The sequence below is a fragment of the Cervus elaphus genome, chromosome 19, assembly GCF_910594005.1.
Source record: "Cervus elaphus chromosome 19, mCerEla1.1, whole genome shotgun sequence".
In the NCBI taxonomy this organism is placed as follows: Eukaryota; Metazoa; Chordata; class Mammalia; order Artiodactyla; family Cervidae; genus Cervus; species Cervus elaphus.
Window position 1 is genome coordinate 59,544,382 of NC_057833.1, and position 17,471 is coordinate 59,561,852.

The window sequence follows — 17,471 nt, forward strand, 5'->3', positions numbered from 1 at the left end:
CACTTTCACAGCATCATCTTTCAGGATTTGAAATAGCTCAACTGGAATTCCATCACCTCCACTAGCTTTGTTCCTAGTGATGCTTCCTAGGGCCCACTTGACTTCGCATTCCAGGATGTCTATCTCTAGGTGGGTGATCTGGCTCTAGGTGGTGTGATAATCACGCCTTCCTGATTATCTGGGTCATGAAGATTTTTGTATAGTTCTTCTGTGTATTCTTGCCACCTCTTCTTAATATCTTCTGCTTCTGTTAGGTCCATACCATTTCTGTCCTTTATTGTGCCCCTCTTTGCATGAAATGTTCCCTTGGTATGTCTTAATTTTCTTGAAGAGATCTCTAGTCTTTCCCATTTAATGTTTTCCTCTATTTCTTTGCATTGATCACTGAGGAATGCTCTCTTATCTCTCCTTGCTATTCTTTGGAATTCTCCATTCAAATGGGCATATCTTTCCTTTTCTCTCTTGGCTTTTGCTTCTCTTTTCGCAGCTATTTGTAAGGCCTCCTCAGACAACCATTTAGCCTTTTTGCATTTCTTTTTCTTGGGGATGGTCTTGATCACTGCCTCCTGTACAGTGTAGGTAAGAACCTCATTTATACATCATGATTCCTTCCCAGAGATCTTAGTTTTGCAGGACTGCCTACATAACACTGAAACACAACCATTTCTGAGCTGAAACATAGCAATTGCTGTTCTCCTCTCGATAATGTTGTCTTATGTTTGGAGAAGGAAATGAAAGAAAAGCCTCTTTACATATAAAACTGCAATGTAAGAGAAGTGTTGGGCACACACATGAAGAATATTGGATTTCATGTAACTTTCCTCTCATTACCAAGGATAGCATGTGGTGTGCATTTTAGGACAACTTTGAAGCGTTATGTATTACTTTATATAGCCACTCAGTGGAAAATTTCTAAATAAAATTTTGTTGGTATTGGTAAAGAGGTTATGTGTTTAGTTGTTACTATACTCTTCCTGCTCTCACCTCTCACAGAAGGGACAGGGAGACAGAGCCAACTTACCAAATTTACCAATTTTGGTAAAATTTACAAATTTTACCAATTTACCAATTTACCAAAACATTGCAATGGTGTTTCGCTTTTCAAAATGCCATTTTGATCCAAGAGGTTCCAATTCAGAAGCATGTGTGTTTTGTTTTGTTTTTTTAATCTTTTAAAAAGTGCTGATTAGATTCTGCTTTTAAAAAAGTTAAGAAAAGAGTCTTTGGCATAAATGAAGCCCATTCTCTAAATTATACAGAGTAGAATATCTTTTTCCCCTGAACACTAGACATTTCAGGAGAATATTTATAAGTATCGTAAGAGCCATATGGGTGAGGACAAATGACATCACATCAGTGTCTTTCTGTCGGACAACACTAGAGGTGGACCCAGCTTTTGTCTAATATATTCTAGGTAAACTGTACTTTTGGTTATATTTGCCAGGGGTGGGGGGGTAGGGGGAGACAGTGGTGCTAGGGTGGGGAGAATGGGCAGGGAGTAGAGACTGGTAGAAGAGGGAAGAAGGTCTAGAAGGGGATGAAAGAGAAGATGATGGGGAGTAGTAGTTTGGCCTTCTCTAAAGACATGAGGTTATGAAAATTGGTCCAGACTTTGTTGGGAAAGGAACCCTATCCTAGTGAATAGTCAGGTTATGGACTATACTATGTCATTCTTTAAAGATCCCAGAGTGTTTTATTGGTTAAAAATGTAATATGATGCGACTAAGCAATTGCTTTCTGAAATTCTACTGAGTTAGATAATTGCAGCAGTATTATTGATCGAAACTTCTTAGAAGAATTAAGAAGAATTTACAAAATGTCCTTGTGTTAGTAATACATATTGATGCATTTGTGGGTGAAATGATACAATGTCTGATGTCTGGAATTTATTTTTAAATACTCCAGGAAAGAAAAGTGAGTGGAGGAGAAATGAAACAAGATTAGCATAATTTTTGAAGCTGACTGAGGAGGTTTATTCTTGTATTCTACTTTTGGATATGTTTGTCAAATTTCTGTAATAAAGTGGGTTTTTTTCTTTTTTTGAAGTTTAAAAGTGAAGGGGAAAAAAATTAAATACAGAACTAAAATGACATCACAGCTTTCAGTCCATAACAAAAGTACCTTTTGTCTGTAGCCAGTGTGAGCATTTCCCATAGCACTGGTTGTCAAAGTTTAGGCTTTTCCATGAAACCCAACAGCAAATCCAGGTCTTAGCACTGAGTGCTGAAAACTGATCTTCTCATTGTTGTATTTATGTAGTTATAGGCGTGTATGTGTTCAGGGGTTGGGGGTGGGGCACAATGATTTTCTCAAATCAGAAGTAAGATGGCATATAGGGGACAGTTTTTCAGTGCTGTATCAAGATTCAACAACACATTAAAAGGATCATATACCTTTTAATGATCAAATGGGGTTTATCCCAGGGATTCAATGTTTCTTCAATATATGCAAATCAGTCAATGTGATACACCATATGAATAAATTGAAAGATCCTCCTCTCCACCTTTCAGGCACTTTTTAGTGTCTGTGGGGTCCTCTACCTCAAGATAGTGGTCTTCCAAAAGGAAAAGAGACATGGAGGATTGCTTTCTTGTGTAGTATTAGGATGTCTATTTCTTTGGGCCTGGCAGCAGCCAGGAGTCAGCTGAGCCCTTTGTTTCTAACCTTCGGGCCTTGGCTGGTTGCCCTAGACCACTAGTTGCACCACAGTTAGTTCCATTCGGCAAAAATAAATTGTAAACGTGTTGACATTTTTGTCCTCTTTACAATTCATTGTTTATTTTTCCATGACTGAGAATTTTGATGCAATTATCACTGAGCTTTCTGACAAAAGGGAAATAGCAGAGGAATTCTGATGAGTTACCCACTTCATTAATCAGAGCAAGCATCTCTAGTGACAGGGTTAGAATTACAATGAAGATTAGATAGCAAATTGCTGTTCCACCTAACGTCAATCATTCCCAGTGACAGTAGTGTGATTACACTTCAGGGAAGAGCTTTTCTTGCCAACAAAAGGAGGGCAACTCCAGTGCAGGTAATAAATTTAGCAGAGTGAGCTGTCATTTCTTCTCTTGAGTGGAATCCTTAATGACCAAATGATACTTTGTGGAAGATTTTGAAAGAAGAAAAGCATTTCGCTTAAAAACTTCCTAAGTTTCACTTTGTAGTTGTTGTTCAGTTGCTCAGTCATGTCCACCTCTTTGCAACCCCATGGACTGCAGCATGCCAGGTTTCCCTGTCCTTCACTATCTCCCAGAGTGTGCTCAAACTCGTCCATTGAGTAAGTGATGCCATCCAACCATCTCATCCTCTATTGCCCACTTCTCCTCCTGCCCTGAGTCTTTTCCAGGATCAGGGTCTTTTCCAGTGAGTCAGCTTTTGGCATCGTATGGCCAAAGTATTGGAGCTTCTGCTTTAGCACTAGCCCTTCCAATGAATATTCAGGGTTGACCTCCTTTAGGAGTGTCTGGCTTGATTTCCTTGCTGACCACGGGACTCTCAAGAGTCTTCTCCAACACCACAGTTCAAAAGCATCAGTTCTTTGGCACTCAGCCTTCTTTATGGTCCAACTCTCACATCCATACATGACTACTGGAAGAACCATAGCTTTGACTAAACAGACCTTTGTGGCGTTATTATTTCTTTGCTTTTTAATACACTGTCTAGATTTGCTTTTCTTCCAGGGAGCAAGTATCTGTTAATTTCATGGCTTCAGTCACTGTCCACAGTGATTTTTGTGCCCAAGAAAATAAAATCTGCCATTGTTTCCACTTTTTCCCCATATATTTGCCATGAAGCAATGGGACCAGATACCATGATCTTAGTTTTTTGAATGCTGAGTTTTAAGCCAGCTTTTTCACTCTCTTTCACCCTCATCAAGAGATTCTTTAGTTCTTCTTCACTTTCTGCCACTAGAGTGGTATTACCTGCATATCTGAAGTTGTTGATATTTCTTCCAGCAATCTTGATTCCTGCTTGTGATTCATCCAGCCCGGCATTTCCATGATGTACTCTGCATATAAGTTAAATAAGCAGGGTGACAATATACAGCCTTGATGTACTCCTTTCCCAGTTTTGAACTCACTTTGTAGTATTTTATTTTAAACATTGGGCTTCCCTGGTAGCTCAGTCAGTAAAGAATCTGCCTGCAGTGCAGGTAGATATGTACTTAGGAGCAGTTCTTCCCACGGTGATTTTCAGCATTTTATTTACCTGTAACAAGTCTTAATTATCACCACAACTGTAAAAAAGAGATGTTAGAAGTTAGTAAAAGAGCGAATGACTTTATTTGAGAATCTATTAGAAATAAAAACATGGTGCAGAAATAAATGAGCTAGGTAAGAAACAGAGGGAGGTAAGACTAGTTGTCTGCCTTGTTCAAACATGGTTCTCATGCTTAAGCAGAATGTGTTCCTCTTCTAACTAACTTTGATTTTAAGTAATAGTTCTTGTTTCAAAGAGCAAAGGGATAGAGCCCTTCTGTAGTTCCAGAGTGGAGAACAGTAAAGGAGAAGCAGGCCTGAGCACTGTGGGGACTCTGCTTGGGGGAACATAATAGGAAGGGTAAATAGATGGTGACTGTCAGCTGTGTCACTTCTTGTCTGTTCTCAGTAAGAACAGAGTGCTAGCATCTTGTCCCAGAGCAGACAGAACCAAGAATTTTTTCCTCTCTCAAATATTTTCTTCCAAGCACATTGATGGGACTCCTGTTTGTCTAAATAATGTTAACTGTGAATCAATAATAACTAAGTGACTTTTGATTCATACTTTTTTTTTTTAATTTAAATGAGATTGCTGGATTGCTCTTTTGAGTAGGCAGGGATAAAAACCAATGGCAAGGTGATTTCAAGAAAGCAGTCACTGTATGAGTATGTCACTTTGCTACTATTAACTTCTATGTAGTGAAACTGAATTATAGACCTTCAAAACTGATCATTTTGCTCTCAAAGTCTAAACTTAAGTATTTTTAAAGAAATAATATATTGACTGTGGTGTTTACAAACTCAAATTTTCCCCCTCTTAAACTCACATGTTTCCAGCAGTGCTTTTCTGCTGAGCTAAGTGATGTATCAAATTCTTTCTCTTTCAGTATAAAAAAAGCAAATAATTTGTTCTTCCTCTTTAAGAGAATTTTTGCCTGGTATATTAGGGTCATCAGGATGCCTGAATGTTTTCATTTTAGCCTTGGGTATACCACAAACTCTTCACATTGTGAATTTAGCCATTATCCCTTTTCAATTTGAAGTTTGGCTTGGTAAGGTAAATCATAATATCTGCAGTCTATTTTGTAATGATGGTCTATGAGTTAATAAAATAGTACATGTGAAATGCTTTGAATTTTATAGAGAGAAAGAATGTGGAAATCCAAGGACATTCTTAATAGTACTATTATCATCAAGGTGGATTATGTTTGTACTATTTCATCGTTAGAAGTATTCCAGGAGTCAAAATTAGTGATAGTTACCTATATATAGAATATTTCATCAAGTCTCTTAAGAAGAATCTCTTAAATGAATCTGGCAAATAGGTATATTTTCTTTAGACTACAGTGCACAAGTTAACACTATTTTTTTCATGCTGTATTTTTTGGGATAGATAAGCAAACAATAATAAAAAAGCCATACCCCCTCAACAGGCAGCTATGCATCTTTTCCTTGTTATGACTAAAACTGTATCTTATGTTCAGAGAATTTCCCTTCATTTATTCTGTCCTTCCTCCCTTTTCTCTTTCTTTCTCCATCCTTCCCGCTTTTCTTTCCATGGGATCTGAGGTGAAAGTCTAGAAAATCTGTCCTCCTTTGACATAATGGAGAAGGAACAAGGACTTTTTAAAGACTTTCGTGGTTTCTCCTAATGGAAAATTATAAAAAAGAAGATTTTGTAGTTTGTCTAAATGAGAATGTAATTGGTTTCTTTTGTGGAAGACATTTCAGGCCAAATGAGCTATTCTAGGAATTCCAGCCTATGCTTGCCTATGTTATTGGTCGTTAAGTTATATACCCTCTCTCCTTATAACCTTACAAATGCAGAGATTTTATCTTAAAAAAACTTGTTCAGAATCCCAAAATTCAAACATGGTTGGTGCTTACTAAATGTTGAAACAGTGAAGGATAAGTATTTTTAAAGAGAAAGAGGCAATAAATGGGGCCAACCCTGGTATGGCCACCAAGTTCTCAATGCTGGTCGCTAGGCATCTCTTAGACCTCCCAGAGTCACTTTCTATGCAGTTACTTTCTTTTTATTTATTTATTTATTTATTTTTATTATTAGTTGGACGCTAATTACTTCACAACATTTCAGTGGGTTTTGTCATACATTGACATATGCAGTTACTTTCTATGTAGTGCCCCCCACATGTGGTACGGGGGCTTCCCTGAGGGCTCAGACAGTAAAGAATTCACCTCCAATGCAGGAGACCTGGGTTTGATCCTTGAGTTGGGAAGATCCTCTGGAGAAGGGCATGGCTACCCACTCCAGTATTCTTACCTGGAGAACTCCATGAACAGAGGAGCCTGGCGGGCTACAGTCCATGGCATCACAGAGTCAGACCTGACTGAGCAACTGAGCATGCACATGTGGTGTACTCTCAGATCTGCCAGGTCCTCCTCTGGAGGCTCACAGTCTTGTGAAGACTGGTATCAGGTGACTATAATATAGTATGAGGACTGCTTTGACTGAAGAAAGCATAGGTTGCCCTGGCAACCCAGGGGACGAGTACTTACATGTGGGGAGAGTGATTGGTAATAGGAGGGCTTCCTGAGAGAGGTGACCCCTGAAGTCATCAGGCAAAGAGAGGGCATAAAAGGACAGAGAAATTAATATGACCATAAGTGGGAAAGTCCAAAAACAGTGTGGTTGGTATAAGACCAAGAACTAAAAGTAATTTGATGAAGTGGGAGCATAAAATGTGAAAACAGAAGATGTAGGTCTTAGCCTGGGACCATAAGTACTCCTCTGGGGACATCCTTAGGGTCAGTAGACCTTGTCTGATTTGTTGTCAGATACATGTAGTGGAAGATTGCAAGCAGCCCGGGTATCTAGTTTCTCTTGGAGTGCTCACCAAAACCCCGACATGGTCAGTGGTAGCTCAGCTGAAGCCATTTTTAGCTGTCTTGTTCTGAGGCACCAGAAACTGCATTCCATGCTATGGGATCTCCTGTGTTCATTTGTGTAGGACATCAGTGGTGTTCCCGGTTGGCATTTAAGCCCCAAGACAGTCTGGCACAGGAGATCTGTTGGAAGCAGACCTTTCAAGTCTCCCAAATAGGCCTCTAAACTTAGATCTTAGTTGTGACAGCTAGTCCAGCTCTACGTAGGACTGGTGCCTTACAACGAGAGTTAAATATTTTAGTAATAGCTTAAGTCATGAGGCTGATAGTGCCTTAGCTGCAAGACTTGAATGTTTCTCATCATCATTGGCATAAAGCAATTGTCTGTTCCCCTTCCATCAAGTTCCTAGATTTGTTAGAAAAAGTGTGAGGGGGAAATCTGAGGAGAGGCTTCCCATCAGTAGATATTAGAAACCCTAGCACTGATTTTCCAATGTTTCCATTGCAGTGTCAAAAACGGTATTTCTCTGCCTGGCACAAGCTGATTCTTGATCATAGGATTAAGCTGGGGAAAGCTGGGACCCTGTCCGACTGGAAGTTGCAACTGAAGGTCCTGCGGGCCTGGAGAGACTACACGAGATCTCAGAAGTTGGGGCGGGAGACTCAAGCCATAGAAAATTACCTTAGAGAAGAAAACAGGTACTATTATTTGTATTAATACCATGAATTATATGCCATGAAAATGTATATGCAGGACATATATTTATGTTTCTATGTTTATGTAAGACATCTTTTCTCCTGAAGAACCCAAAAATAAGCTCTAAAAATGCTGTTCACTATAATCATCTCATTTACATTTAAAATATATCACTGTTTTTCTCTGTTACATCCCAAACTGGGAAATTTTAACTGAACATTATAAGCAAAAAAATTTGGATTAAAATATACAAATGTACATGCTTTTCTTTTTTTAAAGGAAGCTAGTATTATGCTTTTTCCCTTGTCCTTTGACATAGTAGCATTGTACCCTGGACCATCTTACAATTTAGGAGACAGATTTTAGCTTATGTGCTAGTAATTTTCATTGATAAAAATCACTGTCCTCACATAGAATGTTAATTACGGACATAGGGAACAAATATCCACTTGGGAGGACAAACGTGCAAGAATGATTTCTCCCACTTCCCCACACCTTATTTAGAGGTTTTTGACACCTTTATATCAGTTCCCTCTTAGACTTGTGAATGACACCGAATTTGTCCTCAAAGAAAACTTTCTTTTGCTCTATCAACTTTAAATACATTTTCTTCTTTTGATTTCCAAGCTCAACTTTGCATTCTTAAACCAAAATCATAGATGTGGAAGGAACCATTTGTTTATTGGTGAGGAAAGCTGGAGGGAGCCGTTCATGGTCTTAGGTTTAATCACTTCTCAATCAGTGATTCTGTTGTTCATTCTGGGTGGAAAATTGGATGAATGGTATGTGAAAGCATCATCATGTATTGATAGAAGGGAGTATCATTGCTGGAGTTGTGCATCCCCGTGACAGCATCAGGCCTTGGGGTGGGTACGTAGGAGCCTGACACATGACCCCTTGTCCTCTAAGAACTCAGTTTTGTGGGGAAGATGAAATCTAGAAATAATACAGGTGTGGACTAGCATTATATACTTTGTAATGTATCTCCTTTGGCTGTTGAGAACCTACTAGAGGGAAGTAATTGAAGAGGCTCCTACAGAATATCAGGAAGGGCTTTATCAAGAAAATGGGTCTTAAGTTGGATTCTGCATGCAGTTAGTGGGATGTTCCTAGGTAGAAGTAGGGAGTGAGATGATGGCATGAAATGTGGCTGGAAATCATCAAGCATGTGGTTGTCAAGTTCATCAACCTGTGAAAGGCCTTAAATGGTAAGTCAAGGAGTTTAGGCATTCTTTGGTAAATAAAGGTGAATTCCTGAAGGTTTTTAAGCAGGATGGTGACTTAGACAATTTTCCTTTCCTACAGTATGCTGAGGGAATCTCTTCAGTATGGGGGAGGAGCATTTTACAATTTACTTCTAAATTTTGAGGACCCAGTGATTGACCAAAAAATTGGGTGGATTTGTTGGATAAAAAAGGGAAGGAAATTAGAGGTGTTGCAAAGGGGAAACATCCTGAGTGAGGGCATAACAGGAGTGGAAACTAAGATGTTAAAGTTCAGAGTGGTCTATGAAATTTACATGCCAGAAGAAGAAACCTCTAGAAGACAAATCTGAAGAACTTGAGATTCCGTTCCAATTAAGCTATTTAAATATAAAAGCACTAAATGGGGATTTCATAATAGCATTATGTGCCAATTTTTTTAAAGATCTTCTTAGAACTTCTTGTCTCATATCTGTGAATTATTTTCAAGTGTGTATTTTTAAATGCTCAGAATGGATACTACATTTTTTTTAAACTGTCAGAGTTAGAAAATATTTAACTTATAATATATATTATTTTTTTACTATAAACTTTTAGAGCAAGAAACTCTTAGAGTAGGAAGATGCCTCAAGGAGTATCTGATCCAGCCCCTCATTTTACAGATTGCAAAAGTAAGGCACAGAAAGGATGAACAGCTCTGTCAAGGTCATAAAGCTTCAAGTAGCCCACCCAAGACTAGAGCCTGGTCCTTTTGATGCCGAGTCAGGTGCTTTTTCCTATACTATGCTGCTTCTACCTAAAGAAAATCTAGGTGATGGCTCCCTCAGACAGTCATGTTTTTCAGGTGTATTGCCGTTGACTCTAGATAGTTGTAGATGTGAAACAAGAGCAGTAATTAACAAATAACAAGTCAAGCTAGAAACACAGAAAAGGAGCCACACTGTCCTTCATGTTGCTTTCCTACAAATCCCTGGCTCTCTGCATGTTGTTCTTCATTCTAGAGATGGTTTCGGGAAATTTTTGGGTGATTTTGTGCAAAGAAGGTTGGGATATTAGAGGTGAAGAAAAAAGCTCAAAGGTAGCTACTACAAGCAGAAACCAAAAAGTGTCAGTGGGACTCAGGGTGTCAGGAGAGCCAGGATCCCCTTTGCCACACTCGTCAGAGCTTCTCCCAGTTTCTCTGTGAACACTAAACACATAATTGATGAATAATAGGTGAGTCAGTGGATGAATGAAGAACTTGGTTGCTTCCTCTTTTGTAATTTAACTCCATACATTTTCAAGCATTTTTTTCCTAAATAGTGAGATCAAAGGATAGAGTGCATTTATTGTACATGGGTTACTCATTATAGAAATTAAACTGTTACCAGATTGACAGGACATCGTTGGTTCTTCAGCCCATTCACCTGGACCTGAAAATCATGTGTTGTGTCTGTTTCTCAAATGTCAACTGTGTCCTTAGGCTCCAGCTCTTGAATCCACATTTTCTTTTGCCACTTGGGCTTTCCTCTTACTGGCCTGTCCGCCTTGCGGGGCCCAGCATTTGGGGCTTCTTTCTCTGCCTTCTTTCCTTTCTGTTCTTCCCACTTTCTCTCTGGAGCAACAACAAATCCGTCTCTTCTCATTCCTGATTTAGCCACCTTCTTTTCTTACTGAGCCTGTGCTCAGAGTCTCACTCATCCATGTATTTCTCCTGAAAGATACACCTTTTTCTAAAGGTTTATTTTCTAAATTTTCTTAGAAATTCCCTAATAGGAATTTTTGTCTATCTTTTTTCTTTTAAAAGTAGTTTTGGTGTATATAGAATGTCAGTACAATATTGTAATACAGTTGGAACATTGACAGATATTCCCAAACTCTTAACTAGGGATTTAGTCACTCAGGTAATACAACGAAATGGTGGCAAACAATGCTAAGTTAGACCCTTGGCCGTGATGGTATTGGACTTAATTTCTTTAGCATATTCACTTTTGAAAGTTGGCTCCAGATCTTCCATTCCTCCTCTCCACCATATTCCTTCCGTTTACAGCTAGCCCAGACACACGGAAGAAGCAGGGCTTGTTTTCAACATCCTCTCCCCACCCTTCCTGAGCCTACTTTCCTGACTCCTCAGTTCTTTCCTGGGAAGCATCTCTGTCCTTCCCTTACTAATCTCCACAGTATCCTCAACCCTGCCTTCTCTTGAACAAGTGCTTTGGGCCTTTCCTGGACCAGGCTTTCATCTCTTCCCTGTGTCCCTCTAGCCCCTCATACTCTGTCTCTATACTCCTCAATTTGATGTTATCCCTCCTAGGAAACTTATACTTTAATAGTCAGTGTCTGGAAACAGTGCCCAAAATGATTGAGGGGTACAGTGGCAGGCCCTTTGTCATCCTTCAAACCATGACATTTATTCATTCACTCATTCATTTGTTCTGTCTGATAGCATGTATTCATTCACTTGGTCAGCTTTACTGATGCTTACTGTATACTAGACTTTTTCTTAAGTAGAGGAACTAAAAAGAGCATTGAACATTCTTGCCTTTTAGGAGTTTTCAATCTAAGTGGGGAAGTTAAAAATTTACCCAAATGCTAAAAATAATTGCAACAGAAGGCACAATAAGATGAAAAAAAACTTAGGAGGGACGTAGACTTGGCTATCATCCATTACAATCCCCCAAGCAGTATTTTAAAAATAAGAACTCTTGGGTCCCATCTTTTGAGAGAGACAGATCATGACTAAGTAGAAGAGAGCATTTTTCAGTTTAGGGGAAAACTGGTAAGCCAGTACATGCTCAGCTTGTGTGGGAACAGGCTGGGGTGAACCCGCCAGGCTAGCTAGGGGTGGGGAGGCAGAACTGACAAGAGACTGTCAGGTACTCCCCATTTCTGACACTCCTGATTTCAGCGTGCTATAGGGCAATCTGGAGAAGGAAATGGCAACCCACTCCAGTATTCTTGCCTGGAGAATCCCAGGGATGGGGGAGCCTGGTGGACTTCCGTCTATGGGGTCGCACAGAGACACGACTGAAGCGACTTAGCAGCAGCAGCAGCAGCATAGGGCAATCATTTATGAAGCATCTCTGTTAATCATGGCCCACTGCCCTTCCCTCCATGCTCATCTCGGTATCCATTTGAGAGACTAGAAATTGTGTGGCATCCAAAGCTGGTAAAGTTCCTAGTGTGTCTGCCAGAGAGGCAGGAGGACCAGCCAGACTTGCCCTGGCTGGCTCACTTTAAATCTCTTTAAAGCAGAACTGTGTTATCTTCCATGTTTTCCCTGGAGGGGGCTACCTGATGCATTTCGGAATGCATTAGCTTATGTATTCCTGTTCCTGCTGAACCCACTCATCCCAAATGTAGCTGTTTGCATCATTGCTATTTTTGTGTTCTGCATCAGATTTCAGCACTCTTTATCAGATCACTAGCATATGGTTATTTATTTATCATCTCTTACTTCCTTTTAAAAAATTCAAGACACTCACTTTTTAGATATCTAATAGTCTTGTCCTTAGATAGTGCTATTACCTTACATATGCATTTGTTCTATATTTTCAGGTTCTTTTTAAAATTTAATTACATCTTTAAAAACAGACTCCTAAAAAAAAAAAAAGAAAAAAAACAGACTCCTATGCAATGGGCAGTATAGGGCTTGTTGTTGTTAGAGTGATATGACTTTTGAAGAGGAATCTGAGACACTTTCAGTTGCTTGCCCAGGGTCCCCTATCTAGTTAGTGTTCTTCTGACCACTGTGTTTTAGATCAACAGCTACGTAGCATTTGAGGTGTTGATTCTGAGCAGCCTGGTTCATATTTAAATTTCTATTTGGACCTATTACATTTTATATACTTAGTTCTTTAGAGACAGCCTTTCTTTGCATTTGTTATATAATTATAATGATCAATTTATATGCTCTTGTCAGAAATTCCCTGATTTCACCTTGGAAACATATTGGGACAGGATCCATAAAGGACTTCTTCATTTTATGTGTATTTGGGAACTGTGGAACCATTTCTTTGGGTTAGCATGCCCAAGTAAATCACATCTGACTGAGCTTTTAAGAAATTTAAGTGATTTTTCAGTTTCAGAAATATTTATGCCTTTAGTATCATCATTTTAAAAGTATAAAAATGGACTTGTCTGCAGAAGTGTCACTCTGCTGAAGGGAACCACAAGGGAGCAAGAGCAGAAGCAGCCTTGTCTCTGGACCCCTAGCTTCTGTGTTCCTACCATTCCTACAAAGCCAAGTACATCCTCAAATCCCTGCATTATCACTATAGGGAAAGCTCTGAACACTGTAATAAACATGGATTTTCAACCCACTTTTTTTTTTAACTCTTTAGTCTTTTGTTATATTTCCAGAAGTATTTTTCTGTTTGCCTTTTCATACTATCCAAATAACCCCTCTCCTTGACAGTCAAGAGTCCAGTGCAGCTTTGAGCTGTTTATGCTATAAAAACATGAAATTAACATATCAGGTAAACTTCACACTTCTCCTTCATGCCCAGATTGATGTAAATCAAATTTTACATTAATCATACAGAGCACATACATCTTCTAGCCTGTGGAAATTTATGATTCCCACTCACTTGAGTAAAATGCCATAGGGTGTTTTGTTTGTTTTATTATTTAGACATTGAAATTTTTTGAGCTTTGTTCTTACCTGCATTGCTACCCAATTTATTAGTCTTATTTTTTTTTTAATTTTTATTTCAAGGTCATTCAGTCTCAGAGCCTTTCTTTTTTTCTATCAAAGTAAAATGTTATATATAAATGTTTATTACCATATTGTATTTTTACTATAAAAATCATCAGTCAATCACCAAATATTTTTTTATCTATCATTGCATTAGAAAGAAACAATTATATATAATGAAATATGCTATTGGCAGAATTGCTGTTAGCATTTATACTAAATTCTATTATTTCAATCAACATTACTCTCACTAATTGGTTATTTCACCCAACTCCTCTGACATATGTTAAATTCTGTGACTCTCGAGTAGTCTTTCAAACTAAGGGTTTTAACTCATTAATGGTTCCTAAAATCCGCTTCTAGACAAGTTATGTTTTTTAAAAAATAGAATAGATTAGAAAAGAAACATTAGAGTATCTCTGGTAGTAAGGGTAAATATCCTTTGAGGAAACTCTTGTTTCAATTATATATACTTTGTTTCATACACACATAAGCTTATATTGAAGTCATGGTGTAACACATTTTTCTTAATGTAGGTGTCAATTACAGAAGGTTTAAAAGTCACTTTAAGCATTTAAGAACTGTAGAAATGTTCTTCTGATTCATTGGCTTAAAACATTAAGACTTTTTTTATATGACCCCAAAAAGTCCACGAGGAGGGTTAAGTGTTATATATGTTTAACAGAAGTGGATATGCAAATAGTGTTGTAGAGAACTTATTCAAGTCACCTTTACAAGGTTAAATTAAGTAGGTATCTAAACAATATTAGATTTTAAATCTCAAAATGGACCGTGGTTGTGACATAAGTTCCAAGCTCTATAGCTCCCTTCTTCGGAGACAATAATCATCCACTTATAGACTGATCTCAGAGACCTCTATGCTTGAATTGTCACCTGACTATCACCAAAATGTCTCCAAATTGAGAGCCCCTTTAGAGGGAAATGTAGCTGGCAGTTCCCAACTCCACTCAGTCATGTCCCCTAACATCATGAAGTTTTCAGAAATCAAAAGGAGCTAGCTCTTCCTTAGGAAGAGAGTGAACCAGACCCCTACTAGACTGTGAGTGAGCTCTGTGGGAGCAGGTGCCTCGTGTATTCCCTTCACATACTTATAGTGTTAACAAGTGTCTGCACAAGGGGGTCCTTCATTCATGCGGTTTATGGCTTTGGTAAACGAGTCCTTCTCTTCAGAGATCCTTTCCCTGACCAAGTCCTTCCCCAAGGTCCACCCTTATAAGTTCATGTTGATTTTTATGTCTTATACTTAACTAATTATTGACAATTCACTTGTTAAGTTTCATCCCTTTCTCTTTCTCCCAAACCTGTCTTCCTTAGATTTGCAAGTATAGTTGAATATCTCCCTCATGCATTCATATTTTTTTAAAGTAGTTACCCGAATACCTATTCTTTCTGCTCCTTCCCCTCCAGAAGCTCTCAGAAACTATGTTATGGTAATAAAAAAATTTAGTAAGTCTTTGTGGTGTGACAGAATGGAACAGTCCCTCTTTCTTCTGAGGCAGTGCCTTGAGGTGCCAGTGCCTTCTTTGAGCACAACCTTTGCACTGGGGAATTTTATAAAACGACTCCTTTGAGCTTATATAAAAGAACAAACTGGAGCTATGATGTAGCATTTCTAGAACTCCTTTGGACTTGTATTTTATTTATATGATCAACTAAAAAGCAGTAAATGGCTTCTTTTTTAATGGAAGTGCTTTGTTGCTTAGAAAACAACAACTGGCTGCTGAGTATAACCGGAAACAAGTTCTCCAACGCCATTTTACAGAATGGCAGCATTGGCATCATGTAGAGATCCTAAAGAGAGAACTGGCCATAACAAAGGAGGAAACCAGGAAGAAAATGAATGAGCTGCTGGAGGCAGCATCACTAGGGAAACTCAGTGCAAACATTTCATCAAGCATCAGTCTGCTTGAGGAGGCAACAGCTATGGAGGATCCACCTAGAAATGGAGAGGTAAGATATTTTTCCTTTGCTTAGTCTTCCTGCTTATTACATACTGGGACTTAGTTTTGTCTTTGTATAGCCTGGACTATTCAGTTGGTAAGGAGTCCACCTGCATTGCAGGAGACCCTAGTTCAATTCCTAGGTTGGGAAGTTCCCCTGGAGAAGGGATAGGCTACCCACTCCAGGATTCTTGGGCTTCCCTGGTGGCTCAGTGGTAAAGACTCTGCCTGTAGTGTGGGAGACTAGGTTCAATCCCTGGGTTGGTAAGATCCCCTGGAGGAGGGCATGGCAACTCACTCCTGTATCTTTGCCTGGAGAATCCCCATGGACAGAGGAGCCTGTCGGGCTACAGTCCATGGGGTTGCAAAGAGTTGGACATGACTGAGCGGCTAAACACAGCACAGCACAGCCTGGACTATGTTTGCTGTTGTCAGATTTCCTGGCCTGGGCCATCTAAAAGATGAGAGCTGCTGCAGTGTACAAAGGTTGCCTTTCAGTCAGTGTTGACTTTCTTGAAATGAGTCTTCTTTTATAATCACGTATAAACTTTGGAATAGTTGAAATTTGGTAGAGATGTAATATAGACTGGGAATTTAAAACAACTAAGAGAAAGATTCCATCCAAGAACAGATGTATAAAGCATTGTTTAGAATTATTGAACCTCTTATTTGATTGTCAGACATTTCTTTTGTAAATGAGCTTGTGATTTATAAGAGGGGAAGGTTTAATTTTCCTAATAAGAATTCATATGTATTAATTGTAGCAATTGCCAGGAGAAAACGACAAAAAGGGAAAAGAAATGAATGTATATACAAAACAGAAACGGATTCACAGAGGAAAAGTAAAAACTAGGAAAAAGAAAAAAATAGGCAATAATTCCATCATTTAGAGATAACCGCTTGCCAGGTGGCGCTAGTGGTAAAAACCTGCCTGCCATTGTGTGAGATGCAGGAGACACAGGTTTGATCCCTGGGTCAGGAAGATCCCCTGGAGGAGGAATTGGCAGCCCACTCCAATATTCTTGCCTGAAAAATTCTGTGGACAGAGGAGCCTGGCAGGCTACAGTCCATGGGGTCATAAAGAATCAGACATGACTGAGAATGCAACACACACCAATAACATGTTGAAGTGTATAGCCTGGTCTTTTCTCTATTCAAGAATATGCAGATTTTCCTCTTTAATGCTATTTAGCTTTTAAATTTTCTTCAGTCAAGTCACTGAGGATATCTAATTTGCCATAATACAGGAAAAGGAAGGCCTAGTTGATTTACAATATTTTATTAGTGTCAGGTATATAACACAAAAGTGATTCAGTTATATGTACATATTTTTCAGATTATTTTCCATTATAGGTTATTGTAAGATAATTGCATATAGTTCCTTTTGCCCTGTTGATATCTCTTTTATACATAGTAGTTTGTATCCATTAATCCCCTACTCCTAATTTATCTCTTCCCTTCCCCTTTCCTCTTTGGTAACCATAAGTTTGTTTTCTTTGTCTATGAATCTGTTTCTGTTTTGTGTATACATTCATTTATATTGTTTTTTAGACTCTATACATAAATGATATCACATAATATTTGTCTTTCTCTGTCTGACTTCAGTTAGTATGATATTATCTAGGTCCATGTTGCTGCAAATGGCAATATTTCATTCTTATTTATGGCTGAGTAATCTTCTGCTGGTCCCATCACCTCATGGGAAATAGATGGGGAGACAGTGGAAACAGTGTCAGACTTTATTTTTTTCGCTCCAAAATCACTGCAGATGGTGACTGCAGCCATGAAATTAAAAGTCGCTTACTCCTTGGAAGGAAAGTTATGACCAACCTAGATAGCATATTAAGAAGCAGAGACATTACTTGGCCAACAAAGGTCCGTCTGGTC

The 17,471-nt window shown here is 38.7% G+C and overlaps 1 protein-coding gene across 6 annotated transcripts in view; it reads left to right on the plus strand.

Annotated features, from left to right (window-relative positions):
- CCDC191 (coiled-coil domain containing 191) overlaps positions 1–17,471 on the plus strand; it is an 88,122-nt gene that overhangs the window by 25,733 nt on the left and 44,918 nt on the right. For all 6 annotated transcript variants that reach the window (XM_043874039.1, XM_043874038.1, XM_043874043.1 and 3 more), the window contains 2 exons: positions 7,558–7,748; positions 15,348–15,594. In XM_043874039.1, coding sequence (XP_043729974.1) covers positions 7,558–7,748; positions 15,348–15,594 — 438 coding nt within the window. The remainder of the gene's footprint in view (positions 1–7,557; positions 7,749–15,347; positions 15,595–17,471) is intronic.